Source organism: Ptychodera flava, chromosome 16 (genome assembly GCF_041260155.1).
Source record: "Ptychodera flava strain L36383 chromosome 16, AS_Pfla_20210202, whole genome shotgun sequence".
In the NCBI taxonomy this organism is placed as follows: domain Eukaryota; kingdom Metazoa; phylum Hemichordata; class Enteropneusta; family Ptychoderidae; genus Ptychodera; species Ptychodera flava.
Window position 1 is genome coordinate 39301164 of NC_091943.1, and position 17851 is coordinate 39319014.

General features: G+C 38.0%; 1 protein-coding gene across 1 annotated transcript in view; it reads left to right on the forward strand.

Moving 5' to 3' along the window:
• Positions 1-17851, forward strand: part of LOC139114823 (CUB and sushi domain-containing protein 1-like) — a 74701-nt gene that overhangs the window by 33493 nt on the left and 23357 nt on the right. The window contains exons 2-8 of the mRNA XM_070676766.1: positions 4741-4965; positions 12190-12360; positions 13262-13426; positions 13755-13919; positions 15000-15164; positions 15411-15575; positions 16441-17079. Of these exons, the coding sequence (XP_070532867.1) occupies positions 4741-4965; positions 12190-12360; positions 13262-13426; positions 13755-13919; positions 15000-15164; positions 15411-15575; positions 16441-17079 (1695 nt within the window). The remainder of the gene's footprint in view (positions 1-4740; positions 4966-12189; positions 12361-13261; positions 13427-13754; positions 13920-14999; positions 15165-15410; positions 15576-16440; positions 17080-17851) is intronic.

Below are 17851 nucleotides of genomic sequence, written 5' to 3' on the forward strand. Positions count from 1 at the left end.
CGTCGATTAATCCACATGACGGAGCTTTTAATGCGACACTGACTATCAAAACGGCCTAAGTCAATTAAAAAGTTATTTTAAATACAAAAACTTACTATCTCCATATGTTTGCATAACATGAACAATACTGTTAGTCGGTAATAAACGTATCGAAATGGCAGTAACAATTTAATTTTGCATATAACATAGGTAAACAACATATGGACTCCGCATCATCAAAAACACCGACTGCACATCTTCAAAACTAAACTAAACTAAATGCGCGTTTTAACGGTCATTGTCATCAGCCTATGTTTGAATGACATTGAAAGTATTAAAGTTAGTCTATTATATTGTTGGTTGTCGTCGACTCGGTTAGTGGTGAATATCTCATTGTGACATGTAAATTGCAGCTCACATGACCAGTTCAGGAGCTGCTTTGATTTTATGATTGGAATAATCCTTTTATATTGAACTCGTATCTACCGTATAATTGAAGGCACACATATGACGTGTATTGTTTAAAATCCCATGCTGGACAATATGCCACACAACAAACAACACCAATGTAGAAAATTCGTTGGTGTGGACTAACAGAAAGGCATGGAAGAAGCTGTATCTTGGGCGATGGTTTATGTAATAAGCTGTATCTTGGGCGATGGTGTATGTAATAAGCTGTATCTTGGGCGATGGTGTATGTAATAAGCTGTATCTTGGGCGATGGTTTATGTAATAAGCTGTTTCTCATTATAAAGTATATGTAGTTGCCGTGAACTTTGTGGATCTGTTCTTAGTAAGAATACCGGTAACTAAACGTGATGCTCAGTTGAATATACCAACTGATACGACATTGTCATGATGTAGATTTGATACACGATGTAGTCAAGAAAATGAGGAATAAAGCATCATACTTTGAGAGGGGGAGGGGAGGAGATCGACAACAGAACGGAAGATGACGCGCCAAATTTTGTAAATCCTAATTCTGGCATCGGTTTTCCAAGACTTGTCTCTTCACCTGGACTTATATCATATGTCTTACGTAGCCATGGAAAACCGCAAACAGAACTGCTCCATTTACACACAGTTTGCATTGATTTCATTGCTAACCTTTACATTCTACCGAGATAACTAAGAATCCATTGGAATCAGTATGCTTGTAAGACTTCTTGACTGTCACGTCGAAGCAAACGATAAGCCTGGTCGTTTTTGATCGTATTGAGGGCAGACAAGTTGGATCCGACGCAATAAGTAGAAGATACAGCTTCCTTCATGGTAAACATGTTGTCATGAAGGACATCCTGGCACACAGAAAACAGTTTCAGTGTTAGTGCTGTGATTAAGGTGAAGTACTACGAATTACGTCAAAATTAAGTTGTGGTGTCATTTTCTTGAAACTTTGCACAAATATTCTTGGAAGTTGTGCAAGTGCAAAAATGAAATAAAAAATGGGGGTCACCACGCTCGTTTCCATGGAAACGGACGTTAAAATGGCGTCGTTAGAAATAAATAAAAATGATATAATTCACTTAAACTAAAGAAAGCAATCATAAAAAGCTTAGCAAATGAGTTAATTTTAATAAATACCAAGACTTAAGATCCATATCTATCGAATGTATAGTTTTCATGATGTTTGTAAAGAGATTTTTACATAAGTATCGATTACAAAATGACGATATCGAAATTATATCACTACATAATTTTCGAACTTTTTTCCTGTCGCTCTGAATGGTGTCATTTTGACCAAACTTGGCGAATAAAATCCTGACATAATACCATTTAGTTCACACTTTTAATAAAAGGGTGTCACCACGCTACTTTTTACAATATCTCCAGTGAATGGGTAATATGCGCCATGTAAATGGGAGCAAAATGTTAATTTTGTCGCTCATATTGAATAAAAACCAGCTTCCTAGGGGTCAAAATATGACAAGGTTATAGGTCACATGTATTTCTAAGAGACTGGGTCAAAAATTAGGTAAAAGCGCAATTTCAACAATGACAGGTGATGTTAAATACATGCGCAACCAAATAACCCATTTGCGGCAGGCTGGAGTTAAATCTGCGCAGAAACGTTCTGAAGCGTGTGCGCGTCCGAATTCGTCGCACTTTACCTTAAGGTTGATGATTGGTTGACCTTGACTTTAAAATAGAATCAAGCATCATTCTGAAAGAATTTATAAAAAGTGTTGTTATTTTCTATCTACAAATCCATTCTGAACACGTTTACCCTTTAACGTCACATTAATTTCATTACGACAAAGATGGATGTACAGTAAGAACAACGCTGTTTCATCTCGGATAATTTATAATGACAATGAATGGTATTTAAAAGATCAATCAATCAATCAATCGACCAATCCATCAATCAATCAATCTCCATTATCTCTATCGGCCCATTAGCATTATAATACTGCAGCACAGATATGTTCGACTCCATTATATATGTACAAGTTTCGAGGATTATTTTCGGGACATGACGTAAGTTCAGACTTTACCCTCAATACTTGCTGAGACGTTTTTGAAGTCTTGATATTTGTACAAGTACTGTACTTGACAAAACTGGGAAATGTCATTGGTAATCCATACAAACGTAAAATGATTCCCATGTTTTTTTCACTTTCTTTGCATTTATACACGGTATCGCTTCTACTGCCTATGGTGTTTTCAAGTAATATGTAACAAATTTTTCGGGTTTTTTTCAGTAAATATATCGTAATATTGGCACTGATAAAAATTTCAGGACTTACAGAAATCTGTTTTATTATGAAAATTGAGACACAAAACAGGATTCTTAATTCGGGTAAACATTTCTAAAACTTATGGTAGTAGAAGAGAATCAATGTCATACATGCACACATTGACATCATGAAAATTGTCCGATTTATAGATTTTACATATTTTAACAATATCACACGTCAAACAACTTCCTTGAAGAAAGGCAGAAAGGTCTTACGTATGTTCTTTAACCAATATCTTTCCCTGGAAACAACAAAAAGGTCTCACTTTCAGGTGAGCATGATTTAATGTAGTTAAAGCGGATACACCCTTTGGCATAGTAAGTCGCCAATGTGTCTCGGATTTCAACCTAATTTACCCTTCTAGGGAGTCGTTGATATACAAGTTAGAAAAGGAAAATATTTCATTTAATTCGCCACCATTAAAATTCATAACTGAATGCGCATAAAGAATGCAAACGATACAGTAGTAATTTTAGTGTCAGCGAGAAACAGTGCCCGGTGAACTTAATCTGAAATGAAAGCATCGCAATATGCACGTCAGTGCCCCTTGAGTATTGAAGAAATTAACCGGCACTCAGTAAATGTGTCACTGCATTGCTGAAGCTAGACATTATCTTCCAATCTTTAACACGCAGCTTTAAAATGTGGAAGACACGTTCAGCGTATTCACGAAATCATATTAGGAGTAATGATAGCATATTTTCAGAAATCGTCAAATAATCAGGATTCTGCTGGCATTAGACGATAATCTTTGAATTTCACGCTATCAGTGTGATTACATGCTATTTATGGCAAAGTTGCCAATCAAAAAGAAATCTTCGCCTTGGAGACGGATGTTTGCCGTAAAATGTTCATTTGCTGCAAATAATCCCTTTCCTAGTGAGCATACTGGATACACACTCCATTTCCACGATCTTACATAAGATTAATTTTTCCCAAACTTCAAAATAACTCGTTATGTAAAGTGACTAAACCCGCAGCTACCAAAAGAAGCGTCTCTATTATATATTATTTGATTTTGACTAGCAGACGGACAAAAAATTACGCTACAATACTAGGACTAATGTAAAAACTCAATCAACTGTCATTTCTGATAAGGTTATTATAGGATCAAATGAATTACTCAAAAATCTTAAACTTTAAGAATGCCGATTGAGCCGACATACCCTCTTTACTGAAGAAACAAATGACAAAACAATAGATGGGCATTTGCTTGTATTGTGACATAACAACTAGCATGACCAGTACGCCGAGCACGATTTCTTTTGAAATACCATGAGTTCTTTACGAATATGTGTCCTCGTTTTTCCATAAGGTAAGGCTGAAGCGTGCCTCCATTTCTCAATAAGGCAAGGCTAGCCGTGAAAGCAAGTTCCAATGTGTTTCTCTAGCTGCGCGTCCCAGTGCATCTTATACCTGGAAGAATTTCGAGAGGACTGCTTTCATGAGTAAATTATTGATGCATTTGTAGGGAAGTACATTCCACGGGTACAGTACGCAGAATTTGGGCAAGGGTTTTAAACAAGGTCGTAAACAGCTTACACATTTTATCAGTGACGCTAAAGTTAGGTTTTTGATACTGCGAGAGATACAGAAACAGTCAACGACATCATTCAGTTTATCGTACGAGTATATTGATTGTGCCAAAACAACACTCTGATCGGTTGAGACTTCAAAATAGCAGTGCTATATTCACCATTTTGCACGGTTTGAACACATGCGAGCTCTTTGCCAGAGAATTTTTTTTTAATTCAAGGCCAGAAATTCATCATACGGTTATGATATATTATCAATAGTGACCAAATATATGCACTGGCTATTGCTCGTGCATGTCTTTCTTGAAATTGTCAAAATCTCATGGTATATACTCTTCGCTAAGTATGGTTTATTGCTTAATTATCTGTCGAACTCTGTCGAATAATCAATCAAGTGCTCGAAGCGCGATACTGTGATAAGCATTCATGTCTTATTGAATATTTTATCTGACGGTTATGATTTATTATCTTTTATCAATTCTTTCCAGATTGTCCTGGACAGTTTCAATGCTCGGATGGTACTTGCATATCGACATCTCAACGTTGTGATTACTTCGCCGATTGCTCAGGAAGGGACGACGAAATCGGTTGCGCATGCGCACTGGGTGACTTCACTTGTGGTGACGGAAGCTGCTTGTCAGCTTCTAGACTGTGTGATGGGTTCCGAGACTGCCCGAACAATGACGACGAAATTTCATGTTCGACGACTCCAGGTAAATCAACAGCATCCGTAGTTGCATTGCAATGGTGAATGAGCATGGAGACATTCCAAATTTCCTGTTCTCTTTTTACAATTTTGAGATAGATACTAGTATTACACATAAACTGGCATAGAAATGAGGCATGATTCTGTGACAACATTTCAAAACTTTGACAATGAAAATAAGCAAATGAGCTGACAGACAGAAACGGGTTATGACGGGTTATAACTGGTGCTCGATAAAATTCATTTATTCACTCTAAATGTAGAAAAGAGCGAATGTGTCGAAGAGGAATATAACCTGATGGGCTAGAAGGCGATAGACGAAATGATGTGATGATGGGAGTTTGAGACCTGGCAGATGAATGATGGGTATTTTGGTCCTTGTGGGATGTATGATAGTTTGTATAGGAGACTTTGGACCTGGTGGATGAATGATTGATTGAGAGGGGGTTTAAGGATTCATGGACTGCAAGATGGGTTGATAAAGAGATTTAAGGCCTGATGGACTGAATGATAGGTTGATGATGGGGAAGTTTAGGCTAGGATGAATGACTGATTGATAGGGGTATTTTAGGACTGGTTGACTAATGATAGGTTGATAGGGGGATTTAAACCTGGTGATGAAAATGCCTGTAGAGACTACTAGATAAATATAAGCATATTAGCACATATGCATGTGTGGTGAATAGGTAAAAAGATGGATGAGGATGAAAAGATGTGGGCTGGTGTTTCTTTAAATTGAGCGATAAGATTTATAATTATCATTCTCTGACTACATATACATTTACCACTCGACATGATTTTTCAATCAATAAACCAATCAATCAATCAATCAATCAATCAATCAATCAATCAATCAATCAATCAATCAATCAATCAGCAAAGTTTACATAGCGCCAAACTCCGAAAACAGTATTTTGCTCTGTGACGCTCATTGGCTAAACTACACAGTCTGCTCTGGAGAATCTGTGCATTTTCAGTTTTCTTTTGAAAGTTTCTAAGTTTGGGATTCTCTGATGTCTGGTTGGGTAGTGCGTTTTATAATTTAGGTTCAGCGTATGAAAATGATCGGATTTTCGCTAATTGTTAAGCGAAAGTATGTTCGGCAAAGTTTGTGTTGTTGTTGTCGTGTGGTGCTGAGCGGAATTGGCGTGCTGGCGAAAACGGGAGTGTTTTGAGCTTCACGAAAGTGACTTTTACCATTTTAAAAATTCCTCTCATATTTTTATGAATATATAATGAGTGTGTTTGAACCAAATTTGAAAGTCTTTTATAGATACTGTCTGGTTTTACTCAATGATTTACGGTCAGTCATACCGTCTTTTACACGTTCGTCAAGGAAAGACATGTTTATGAAACTGCTGGCGTGTTATGTTTTTATTTGCGTGAAGCAGTGTTTCTGCCCTGAGAGCTCACAAAGTAACTATGGTTGCTACGCGACTGGCAGCACGATGCCATCTCGTCATATTTTTCGCACAATCTCGTGTAATTATCAACCACAAACAAAGTCTCCAAAAAGTTTAACACCTTTGAAGCTCATTTTAACATGAAAAGGCCATAGTCTACCGAGGCGCCCATGGAACAAAAGGCATGCCGCGTTGCTAGTCTGTTTCTATTATTTGTCTATGGCATAATGGTTAAGCAACAGTCAAATATTCCGTAGCGCCAAACAAATTGACATGTATAAATGTGTTGCAGTATCTGAATGAAACAACGTCGAGTAAGTCTGATCAATACTACTGAGGTCCGGACTGAAAAAAAAAATCGTAATAATATGTGATCACCTGCTGGCAGCCATATTTGATCGTGTCTTGAAACTAATCGATGTGCATACGTGTGTGCATGTACATAGCCCTGGTGACAAATTTGAACCCTGATCGGTTGACCCAGGGCACGTCTGATTAATGGTTGGGTTATACAGACACACATTTACACGGAAACATGGCTGGATGCAGGACAATCTATACATCACGTAAAATTACATGATTCTTTCAGACAAATTATACTCTGTAATTTTATCCGAACCTGGTTTCAGATAGTTCGGATATTACAATTTAGGACTTATTTTCATAACGATAGAGGTTATTTACAGTTTCTTTAATGAAAAATAAATAAAGATGTCATCATTAACATGGTTGGAACGCCTAAGGCGAGGGTATAAACATTATCATGGAAAGATGTTTCACTTATTCGCACTACCTATGCAGCTGAACTTACCATTCCTTTTAAAATTTGATCAAGTAAAATGGAACGTTTTAAAACGTTTTACCTTCACTGAAAACGCGATAAACTGTTCCTAAAACCTTGTACATCTAGAAAATCGTTTCCGATGTATCCCATTTCGAGGCAAACTCCGTGTAACTCAACATGTAGTCATGCTCGTATAGGGGTGAGATTTTAATGTGAAATCACAGACAATTGTTTTGCAATGAATGCATGAGAAAATAACTGTTTGGCAAAAACGCTCGCAAAAGAAGAATAAATCCCGATTCAATACAATGATCAATGGTAGTAAAATCGTTTTCATGGATTGACTATATTGGGTTTGATACAAAGATAGTATTGGTCTTAACATCTTTTATTTGTTATTTGTGAATAGTAACACATCATCTAAACGCTTTATGACACCAACATGACATAGTACAGTACATTATCCCACGGCCATGTGAAATAACTCGACATAGTCTTAATTGGAAGTAAAGCTAATCATACCGAGACTGCACGATTAGGGTACTTCCCGATAACCGCCGGTCTGTCGCTTTTAGATAAAAATATGAACTGAGCTTTGTTTGTGAGAACTTCCCCGTGTAGCTCATTTTACAATAAATGTGACGGCATACCTTGAAGATTATAACAATCGTTTTATGGTCAAAATGTCACAGCAAGGTTATGTCTCCAACGTACATCGTTCAAAGCCGTAACTCTATGTCGAGGTAAAATCTATACAAAGAAAACAACGTGAAATAGAAAAATACGAAAACGCAATAACACTTATATCTAGAAAAAAATTGATTCACTATACGTTTTGCAATAGTTAATTTTATGCCTTCTCATGGCAAGATACTGTGCTAGATTGTCAATGCTCACTGAACTAAGCTGAGAAAAGTGCAAGCCAATAATTGATTATCCTACATTGCATTTTACTTCAGTATAGGTCTTTGAAGTTAATGTCGAAAATTAGAAGAAACTGGCACGGTGAACTTCAAGAAATAAGGCAAGCAGGGAAATTTCACTACCATGGAAACATTAGACAAAGGTTTTATGAGTCAGCCTTAAAATAAATAAAGGTAGAATACGCCAAACTCCCGAACGCTTACAATAATTCTTTGGTCTACCACTTGTGGCTCTTTGAAGCCCATTGAGTAGATCACCGTCCCTCCCGCCCGTGGGTGGAGGGACGGTGAGTAGATTAAACTCTTGTAAACAATTTATCTTTTGCATAGACTTAACAATGGGATGGCAGCCATTTTGAATTTCAAGTTCGGAGATATTAACGTGTTTCACTAGCACCAAATTTTGCTCGGTCACCCTGGACTGCTATTTTTGGTTTCGAAATTGAATGGTTAAAAGTTAAGTCTTAAAATTTCGAGTCGCATACTACCTCGACAATCTGGCATGACATTCTCACGTGAATCATTTTTGTTGCACACAGCCACTGCATGATCTGAATTCAAAATAGATAGAATTTGATAATCTTGTTTTAGAATTTCCATTGTAGTCACTTGTTTCATGACAGGTATATACGTACATATTAAGTTGGTGTATAGGCAATGTGTCCAACGAGATGGATATTTACAAATCCTACCAGGCAACGCCCTTGTCAAAGTTTCTTGCTGTATCGTATTAAAATACGCAATTTGTACACGTAGATACTCCAGACGAGCCTAGACAGGAGAATCGTAGCTTATAGCATTAAACCTTATTGATCTACGTTAAACCTCCAAAATCAGAAACGATTTAAAAACGGACGAGTTAAAAATATTTAGTATTTCTTTCTGACCTGCAGAATGTGGGTTCAGTCTCGCGCCGTTGAAAACATGTAGTTAAAATTTACTCAGAAGGTCACTTGGATAGTGCACAATCCGTGCCAATGGAGAGGAAAGTACGTATGCTGCATGTTGAATATGCAGGAACACTAAACCACAGGCGGCCAAGACGTATTGAGTTTTTCTAACTGTTTCCTCTATCAGTTCTTCTCCTTTTCTTCATGCTCTGACTGATCAGAGTAAATAAAAGAAATGACTTAATTATATGCCGTTCATACACAGGCCATTAAAACACCTCTGAAACAGCTCTGGTCCAATATTGCCTTAAAAAGTTACGTGTGGACGCTACCAAGTGGTTCTGAAACGTTTCAAATTTGAGACGGTTTAGCTGACCAGACCTGAGCCGGTGTAGGAATTAACTCTATCCGCAACTCGCTGTGTGGACGGACTGAGCCGCTTCATAGCCGTCTTAAACGCCCTAACTCGACAGGTATTTGTAACATATAACAAACAACAACCAACATTCAATTCAATTTCCTTTCGTCATGGCTACCGAATGAACAGAGCAATACATCTCGTGGCAATAATTGATCTGACCATGAGATCAGTCTGCTTATCTCAGTCTGGGTGGACGAAAGTATACAGAGAATGCTGAACAGAACCTGTAGAGACAGCCTCGTTTACAAAAAAGAAATTGCCGAAAGGGCTCTACAAAAGGCTTTTAATAGATAGCTGATCAGTGCCAGCGCAAGATGAAGGCACTGAAAGTGAAGTACAAAGAAGTTGTTGACAGCAACAGATCACAACAACAGTTCAACATCGTTCATGTCAGCCATTTTGCTACTATGCGGTATGCTTTGTCATATCTTTTGAATTTCAGCCGGTTTAAACACCAAAACAAAGACTTAATTTTGCCCGTGTGGACACAAGCGGACTCAAACTATTAATCCTTGTGTTTGCAAATCACAAAAATGTCACAGAAACGTTTCAAATTTTTTCCTGTCTGAACGTAGTATATATAACCTAACCTAGCCTCTTGACTCTTTATCTATTTTACTTCCCATTACAAGGACGTTTATCTCTCATGTACACATCTTGTAATTAATTAGTCAACAAAGCTAATTATGCTAATCCGTGGACTTATCAGGGATTTTATGGGTTGGTCAACATTGCGAAAGATAGGTTAGTTACTCCTTTTTCATTTTCAAACTCAATAAGTATGGGCCGCCTGTGACTAAACTTGCTTGTAGGCCGCACATATTAAGACGCGCGTTGTACATATTAATGGATTACGAATTGTTAATAAATTAATTGACTGGTACAAAAGGCGGAGCCTCCCTTTAAAATGGCGCCAAGCAATGGCGGCGTTCATTGTGTAAGTGGACACAAACAGGTAACACGCGGGCACACGCTCCAGAAAATGCCACTTTTTAGGTTTTTTTTCAGGCCGCACAAACGCAGACAGACTGCCAAGGGGTCAGCGTGAAGCTGCAGCCGATCGAACTCTGTGGTTAGAAGACGATTTTTCAGGAAATTCGAGCGTTTGTGGTGGGGAATCAATGACCGTTGGCGATTTGAACCGACCGTCAATCAAAACGCCAGTATAAACTCTGTTGGCAGGATTAGCAAAAGGTGCCAAAAGGTTGAGATCAGTTTGTGTAATTAATGTTATAGAAATCAAACACCGTACTGGCCAAGTGTTTGACTGGGAGGAGAACTCCACTAATGCGAGAACCTGGGATTGAAAATTGTGGCTTTAACAGGTTGTGAAATAGGACGAACTTACCACGTGTATATGAGTGCTGCCGTCAAAAATCGCCGATAAGAGATTTAGAACACATTGAGCCGGCATGAATTTGCCCGAGAGAACAGTGCACCGATAATGATAATCAAATACACATCGTTGCTAAACTTTAATGTTATTTTGCAATTTGGAGCAAATATAATTCTTGGAATACTTCCCCCAGGCAAACATTTCTCTTGAATTCAGTGTGAAAATTACTTTTTTTCAGTATTGCCAAGGGCTATGAAAAATTGGTAGCTGTTATTTTATGACAAGATACGTACTCTACTGTGGATCCAATTTACGATTTCAACATTCTATCGACAAGAGGAGACTTTTTACTGGAAACTTGAAATGCTATAGAAAAACGTGAAGCTGACGATTTTGTCCCCAGTTGTATCCTTATCGAGTGTTGTCAGCATTTAGTTATACTTCGCATTAAGTCTGATTCCATCCCATGAGTCTTAAGTGTTGTTGTCCTGGTTTTAAAAAAACTGTATGAAATTATTAAAAACAAAGTGAGTGAACATTAGCGAGACATGAATATTTATATGCCGTTGACGTCATTCTGTCCTGTGACCATTGTAACATCTTATTTAACCAGGGAACATATGCAATAATATTTGACTGTGATACTCTATTCACACTACATTGTAGATCAAATTTTCTCTGTTTTCTCGTATTTCCTGTAATATTACGAAAACTCTGGGGATCTTTTATCAAGACAACTACTTTCGTATATTTAACAATGAACTATATTATACTTCTCAATTGATAATGTCCAAGGGTGACCTTTGTGTCGGCTAATGGCAGGCTGATTTCAAGTTGATAGATACTTTTTTCGTTGCATACTTTAACTCCTCCGAAGTGCTGCCTTTACTACTGTATCGTAAAGGCCTTATACGAATGTGAATACCTCAGGACACAAAACGCTGATTATTGTGGTGGAAATTTACTGAACAATCCAGCGCCATCGGTAGAATTAATCAACGGTCTCATTCATTTGCTCCGTAAACACAGTAGATTGGTTGTGTCTTGATTTATAGTATTGGCCACGAAGGCTCTACGGTTTTGTTACAGAGTTGTCGCCTTTGCTTGAGATCTGCAGGTCAAGTTGCCTTAAGTCTCAAGATGAACATTAAATGATATTATGTGAAGAGCACAAACACCATACGTTCATATTTACTCGCATTGATCTTCATGACTCGCGCGTGTCTTTTGTAGTAAAAAGGCACTGCTAACATTTTGACATTACCAAATTTATTGATTGGAGATAGTGTGTCAGTTTCATCACACGTGACATTTCCATTCTTCTTAAATTAGTGGACAATACAATTTCAATTTTTATATGTTGTTCATGTCATTCCATCTTTAAACCATTGTACCTTCTTAGTTAACTACAGAACATCGATTTTGATACACTATTCCCGCCATGTAATTAACAGTTTCTTGTTTTATCTGACAGCCGCTATCGGATGTTCAGATCCCGGTCCTCTGGCAAACGGTTACCAAACTGGATCATTCCTTGATGGTGGCACACTGCAATTCAGTTGTAACTCTGGCTACACACTTGTAGGTGCAGCCGTTGTTGTGTGTATATCTGGAGTGTGGAGCACAACGATACCCACTTGTCATCGTAAGAATAACTATGTTTCTCATTCATATACATGTACACCGCGAATTTCCTTTAACACGGCAGAGTTATTGATTTTACATGTACTGTACGAAACAAGATAATCTCGCTTACATAACTGTGTGTTGTTTCATTTAGCCTAAGCCTCGCATTCTGTTTTGCAATGTTGGTACAGTCTTCGCATTGAATTCAACTACAAATTGCTTTAAGCATACATTAAAACTCAAATCGTATTTTTTTCTCTTCATAATTGACTATTTCAATACGTACAAGTAATACATGCTGGTTGGCTAGAGAATTCTGTCAGAAAGTCTGCATGACGAATTTTCTGTCTTTGTATATAAGCCTTACCCATCGATGCCGATTGATAATTCCATTTACACAAAAGTGACTTCCCATATCTAACTTTCTCAGCATGCAGCATTCGTCATCCGCTGCAATAGCAAAACATTAAATGAGAAACCTTCAACCATGAACTTAACTTAGATATGAAACAAAACAGTAATTTGCAAGGGACTTTGAAAATGTCCGTATGATAAAAAGTTCTGCCGATCACTATTCCTAAGCACCTAATTGAACGAAACATTTTGAACAATGATGATCCTTAGCAGATGTTCAGATTTTCAAGAACACGTGCTGTATTTAGCTTAAATCGAAGTAGACCAATGTACAAAAACATGGCATAAAAATTATGCCCATCCAAAGAAACCCGTGACGTGACAATGCCAAGCGAAAAACACTATTTGAAGAGGTTTTTGACTTTATAAATCCTGCTATGAGGACTGCATGCCTCCTTTAGAGTAATAGGTTTCTACAGAGAGTCCCTTGTGGTTTAGGAAACGTAAAAACATGATCCCATCAATAGCGTCTCTGAGTGTCTACATCGCTGCCTTTGTCTTGTCAGAAAACTGTCTGCCAGCAACGCCGCCTGCTGACGGCGTCGCCGCCGGATCTTCAAATCACGGAGATGTCGTGACATATTCATGCAACGTCGGTTATTCACTCATTGGCAACCAGTTTACGGTCTGTCAAGATGGAATATGGATAGGTTCGATACCGACCTGTCATGGTATGTAAAAATCAAAGTTAATAAAATTCGCAGCCTATAGAATATATCCTTGTATTTTAATACAACTGCCCTCTATACTAGATAATTGACAGGCTTTGCTCTATCAAATTCCACGTTTTTCCGTTTTTGTAATGGTGGTTACAATTTTTTGGTGCGTATTGCATTAACTACAGTAAACGATAAGACTGATACGCGTATGAACAACACAGCGTATATGTAAGTCTGTGGTCAAACTCATGTACGTAGACTTTCACTGTCAGTGGAAGAATATCAGTGTTTTCCATAGCGGCCATTAATTAATAACTGTAATGTTGTTTCACAAACGAAGCGGACTGCACGATGCCAATGTCTCCACCCGACGGAGTTGTCACGGGAACCAGTCTCCATGGCGACATCATTATATTCAGCTGTCTTGGAGGGCACACACTGGTTGGCAGTGAAATGTCGAGATGCAGTGATGGATCATGGAGTAACAGTGCTGCGTCATGCCATGGTAAGACATGCCCTGGGGTATCTACCTATTTCAACAATGTAATTATACTATCTTCACTGTAAAGGCACTAATTGTATAAACACAACCACACTGATGAGGAAGATTCATACAGAAGTATGTTTTGACTTTGTATAACTCGTTGTTATAGTTAAGATTTCGACCCTTATGATCGCTAATGAGTTTATGAAACTGAGTATCTGAGACTCAGGTGATGAATTATCAAAGCTATATGAGTCAGTGGGTATGCGAGTTTCAAGGGTTTTAGGTCAATGTGAGTTAAGAGGCGATCCATTATGCATTTCCGCAGATGATTCATCATAATGTGGCGTTAGCGTAATCGACTTTACAGTATCTCGTGTAGATGAGCTATAGCCTATAGGATTTGTTTTATCTGTAAACCTGGTGAACACAGGACTTTTCATTCTGGGAGACGATGAAGGCAGTCGTTGTGTCATGATCATGATGGTGCATTCCTTGAAAAAAACACCTGTCGCTATCCATAGATGCGTCGTTCCTACCGATCACTGCGTGATATTTATAAGCGCAAGAGATGCATCTTTCTGTAATTTGTCGACTTCAAAGTATCTAACAATTTTATGAGAATTCTTGTTTACATAAAAGAATACTTTACCCAGTAGCTGAATGAGCAAATAAATTTAAAGTCACATATCATTTCAGATCTCCCAACATTTTCAAAAGCTAACCTATCTACGAAGATCATGCCGTTTCTGGGCGGTTGAACATACGTATATGTACCATTAGTCACCATTTTTTGCAAATTTGGATTGATGCTGACCAATTTGATTGGGAAATTCATATTCTCTCATGTTTAGTTCAAGTCAAAGGCCAACGCTAAAGTACATTTACACGAACTTATTTCACTTTGAAAGTACAATAATGGTGAAATAACGTGAACAGCTTTAGGTTATTAGCCTCACGCGTTAGATTACAGAACGAGAAAGAGAATGCACACATCAAGTGAGGAATATAAACGACAGACAGACAGAGAGGGCGCTACTTTCGATTGCCAGCATTAAAGTATGTTTGGCTATACTAAATATGCAAATCTTTTTACTACAGCTGACTGTGCAGATCCAGGCACACCGACCAACGGGCAGCGGTTTGGTTCACTGACGCACGGAAATACGATGAGTTACGTCTGTAACTCCGGATTCACAATGATTGGAAATGGTGTAAGTAGCTGCTCTGACGGAGTTTGGAGTCATCCATTACCAGAATGTTTTGGTAAGTAAAACCTGTACAGCCCTCTAGCTCGTATATTCTAAATGTTGTGCATTATAACGATGATGTGACGCTTGTTATGTCAGTCGTACACATGAAAACGGATACACATTGATGAAGGTTGTGTCAACATTGATTCAAGACATTATGAATGTCGATTTTCAAAACGATATTACTTTCACTTTGTGCAAGCAATAGTTTACTCAGGAGAGGAGCAAAACATACATAGTTGTCATTGTAAACTTTCAGCGGACTGCGAAGACCCTGGCACACCTGATTATGGTAGTACCATGGGAGATATGCACCATGGAGAGACTTTGTCGTATTCGTGCGATGCAAACTATGTTTTATACGGAGTCAACGTCATAACGTGTACAGAGGGAATATGGAACGGCACAGCGCCCTCTTGTTTTGGTAAGTGACGCACTCCTTACAGTGTTGCACACAGTCTCTTGTCCTGCTTTTCCAAAGCAATATACTTGGATATGACATTCTGCAAACAAATTTCAAATTTTTCATATCTGCACTCATGTTATATATTTCGGACAATCACAGGAAATGTTACGATTACCACCTTAATAGACAGGAAAATTTACAAAGATCATTTTATTACCCTTTGTCTGAACACGATGACAGAAGTTGTATTTCGGAAGGTCAGAGGTCACAAAATGTTTACCCTGAGTCTAGGGTTTATTAATCGGACAACGGATGTAATAATCGGACGCTGTATTGCGGCAAGGGTATTTGTGATCATCTTGAATACTTTGAAACCAGCAAACCCCGATTTCACATGTCGATGTTCAATACTTTCCGGTTTTATCCTTATTACATATTCTACGTATGGTGACTCGTAAAAATGTCATTTACTTTACTGGTGCGTTTTCTTATGTATGATAATCACAGCGTTTTTGAAGTCAAACAGCGGTCCTCCGGAAACTAATGTTCAGCAAAAATGTAAAGGTACCTGTAATTTTTGTTGAAAAGTATAGAAATGTAAAAGGAAAAAAAATAGTTGCGTTCGCAATTCAACTGTAAATATGGAGATTTTTTTTTAAATCAGGAACTTTTTTGCTGCGATCACTTGTTGGTTACGTTAGCGCTGCGATGATAAGCAACTACATATGATTTCTGATTGTAGCGTTCAATAAAGTCACAACTAAACGAAAAAAATGAAAATATAAGAGGGGGAGGCAGGAGAGGGGTATACGTAAATTCCCATTCACATCCCCCGTAAATACTGACAGCTCTCTAATGGTCTTTACTTTTTCTCTGTCGGTAGACCTTACACCAACGTACCATTGGGAACTGTCCGGAAAACTTTCAGCGGCTGAACCTGATCCAGCTGATTGCCTTGGTAATGCCAAATCGACGGTGTACGAGTTAATGCAAGGCAGAGACGGTTATATCGCGATCATGACAACGCCGATTCCGCTTCTAGACGTGCCATTGCTATCAGCTCCGCCTCAAAAACGATCAGTCCATTCATGTGCCATCTACTATAACACGAGCAATTACATATATCTTCAAGATTTCGACGGAGAATGTTTGGCAGATGTCTCACTATGTACTGACGGCATCACCGTCGCTTTCTGGATGAATATCGACATGGCATTAAACCTTAATATAACGTATCATTTTACATCGGGTGGTCAAAGTCTGAAAGGCAGGGGCTTTGCAATTTGGTCGGTAAACCATGCAACAGACTACTTGGTGTGGGCTGCCCAAGTTCGCAAAGACAAGGCAAAAATGTTCAGGCGTATGTACGCCATTTCGGGTTTCCCACAAAATACGTGGTTTCATTTTGTTGGGACTTTCAAGGCTCTGGATAGAGGAAATGTCTATATAGATGGGCTTCAACAAACAGTAACAACGGAAACAAGCGAATACGTGCGGGAAGACCAAAGTACTACTAGTACAGGTATGTGTTGACAGAAATAATGCCAACAATTCTTTCAGTAAAAATTTCTGTGCCATTGTCTTTTAATATAATACACAAGAACATAGTGACCAACACACGGCTATTGAATACTGAGACAACTGTAGTGTATGGATGGAGTCCGGTCTAAATTGTATATGTTATGCTCTAGCTGATTAATTATAACAATAAAATGAACGGGAAAATGGGGTACCCATCCTTTTTCAGTCGGACAGTCTTAAAGTATCACTGCCTCCGTTCTTCTTCTATAAACAGGTTTTATTGTCATTTTTAAATGTAAAACACAATTAAAACCTTGTCAGAGAGTAGTGTAAATTTTAGGATTATTGCATATGTAGGTTGCAATGAGTAGACAAGAAACATGATGAGAAAAAGTAGTGTTCCCACCTTACTTTTTGAAATACACCTTAAAGAAATACGGCATATCCTTTGTGAAAAGAAGTGAAGTGAATTTTATTTCACCAGAAAAATGTAGACAAAATATATAATATAAACGTGCGAAAGAGAAGACAAAAGTAATCTTTGATCTGGTGAGGGTCACAGAAATACTAGTCAGGTCCGTGTCTCTCACAATGGCTATACAGACATGCAGTTATATATAACTGTGTTGGATGGCAAATTTGTATGTACATAATGAAAATGCAAAAACTGCTGTGCAAAAGGAGACAGTTGGAGTGAAATCTCAAGTTCTTTTACATGTTACAATACTTACGACATGAATAATATCAAATTCAAGAAAATCGAACATAAATTT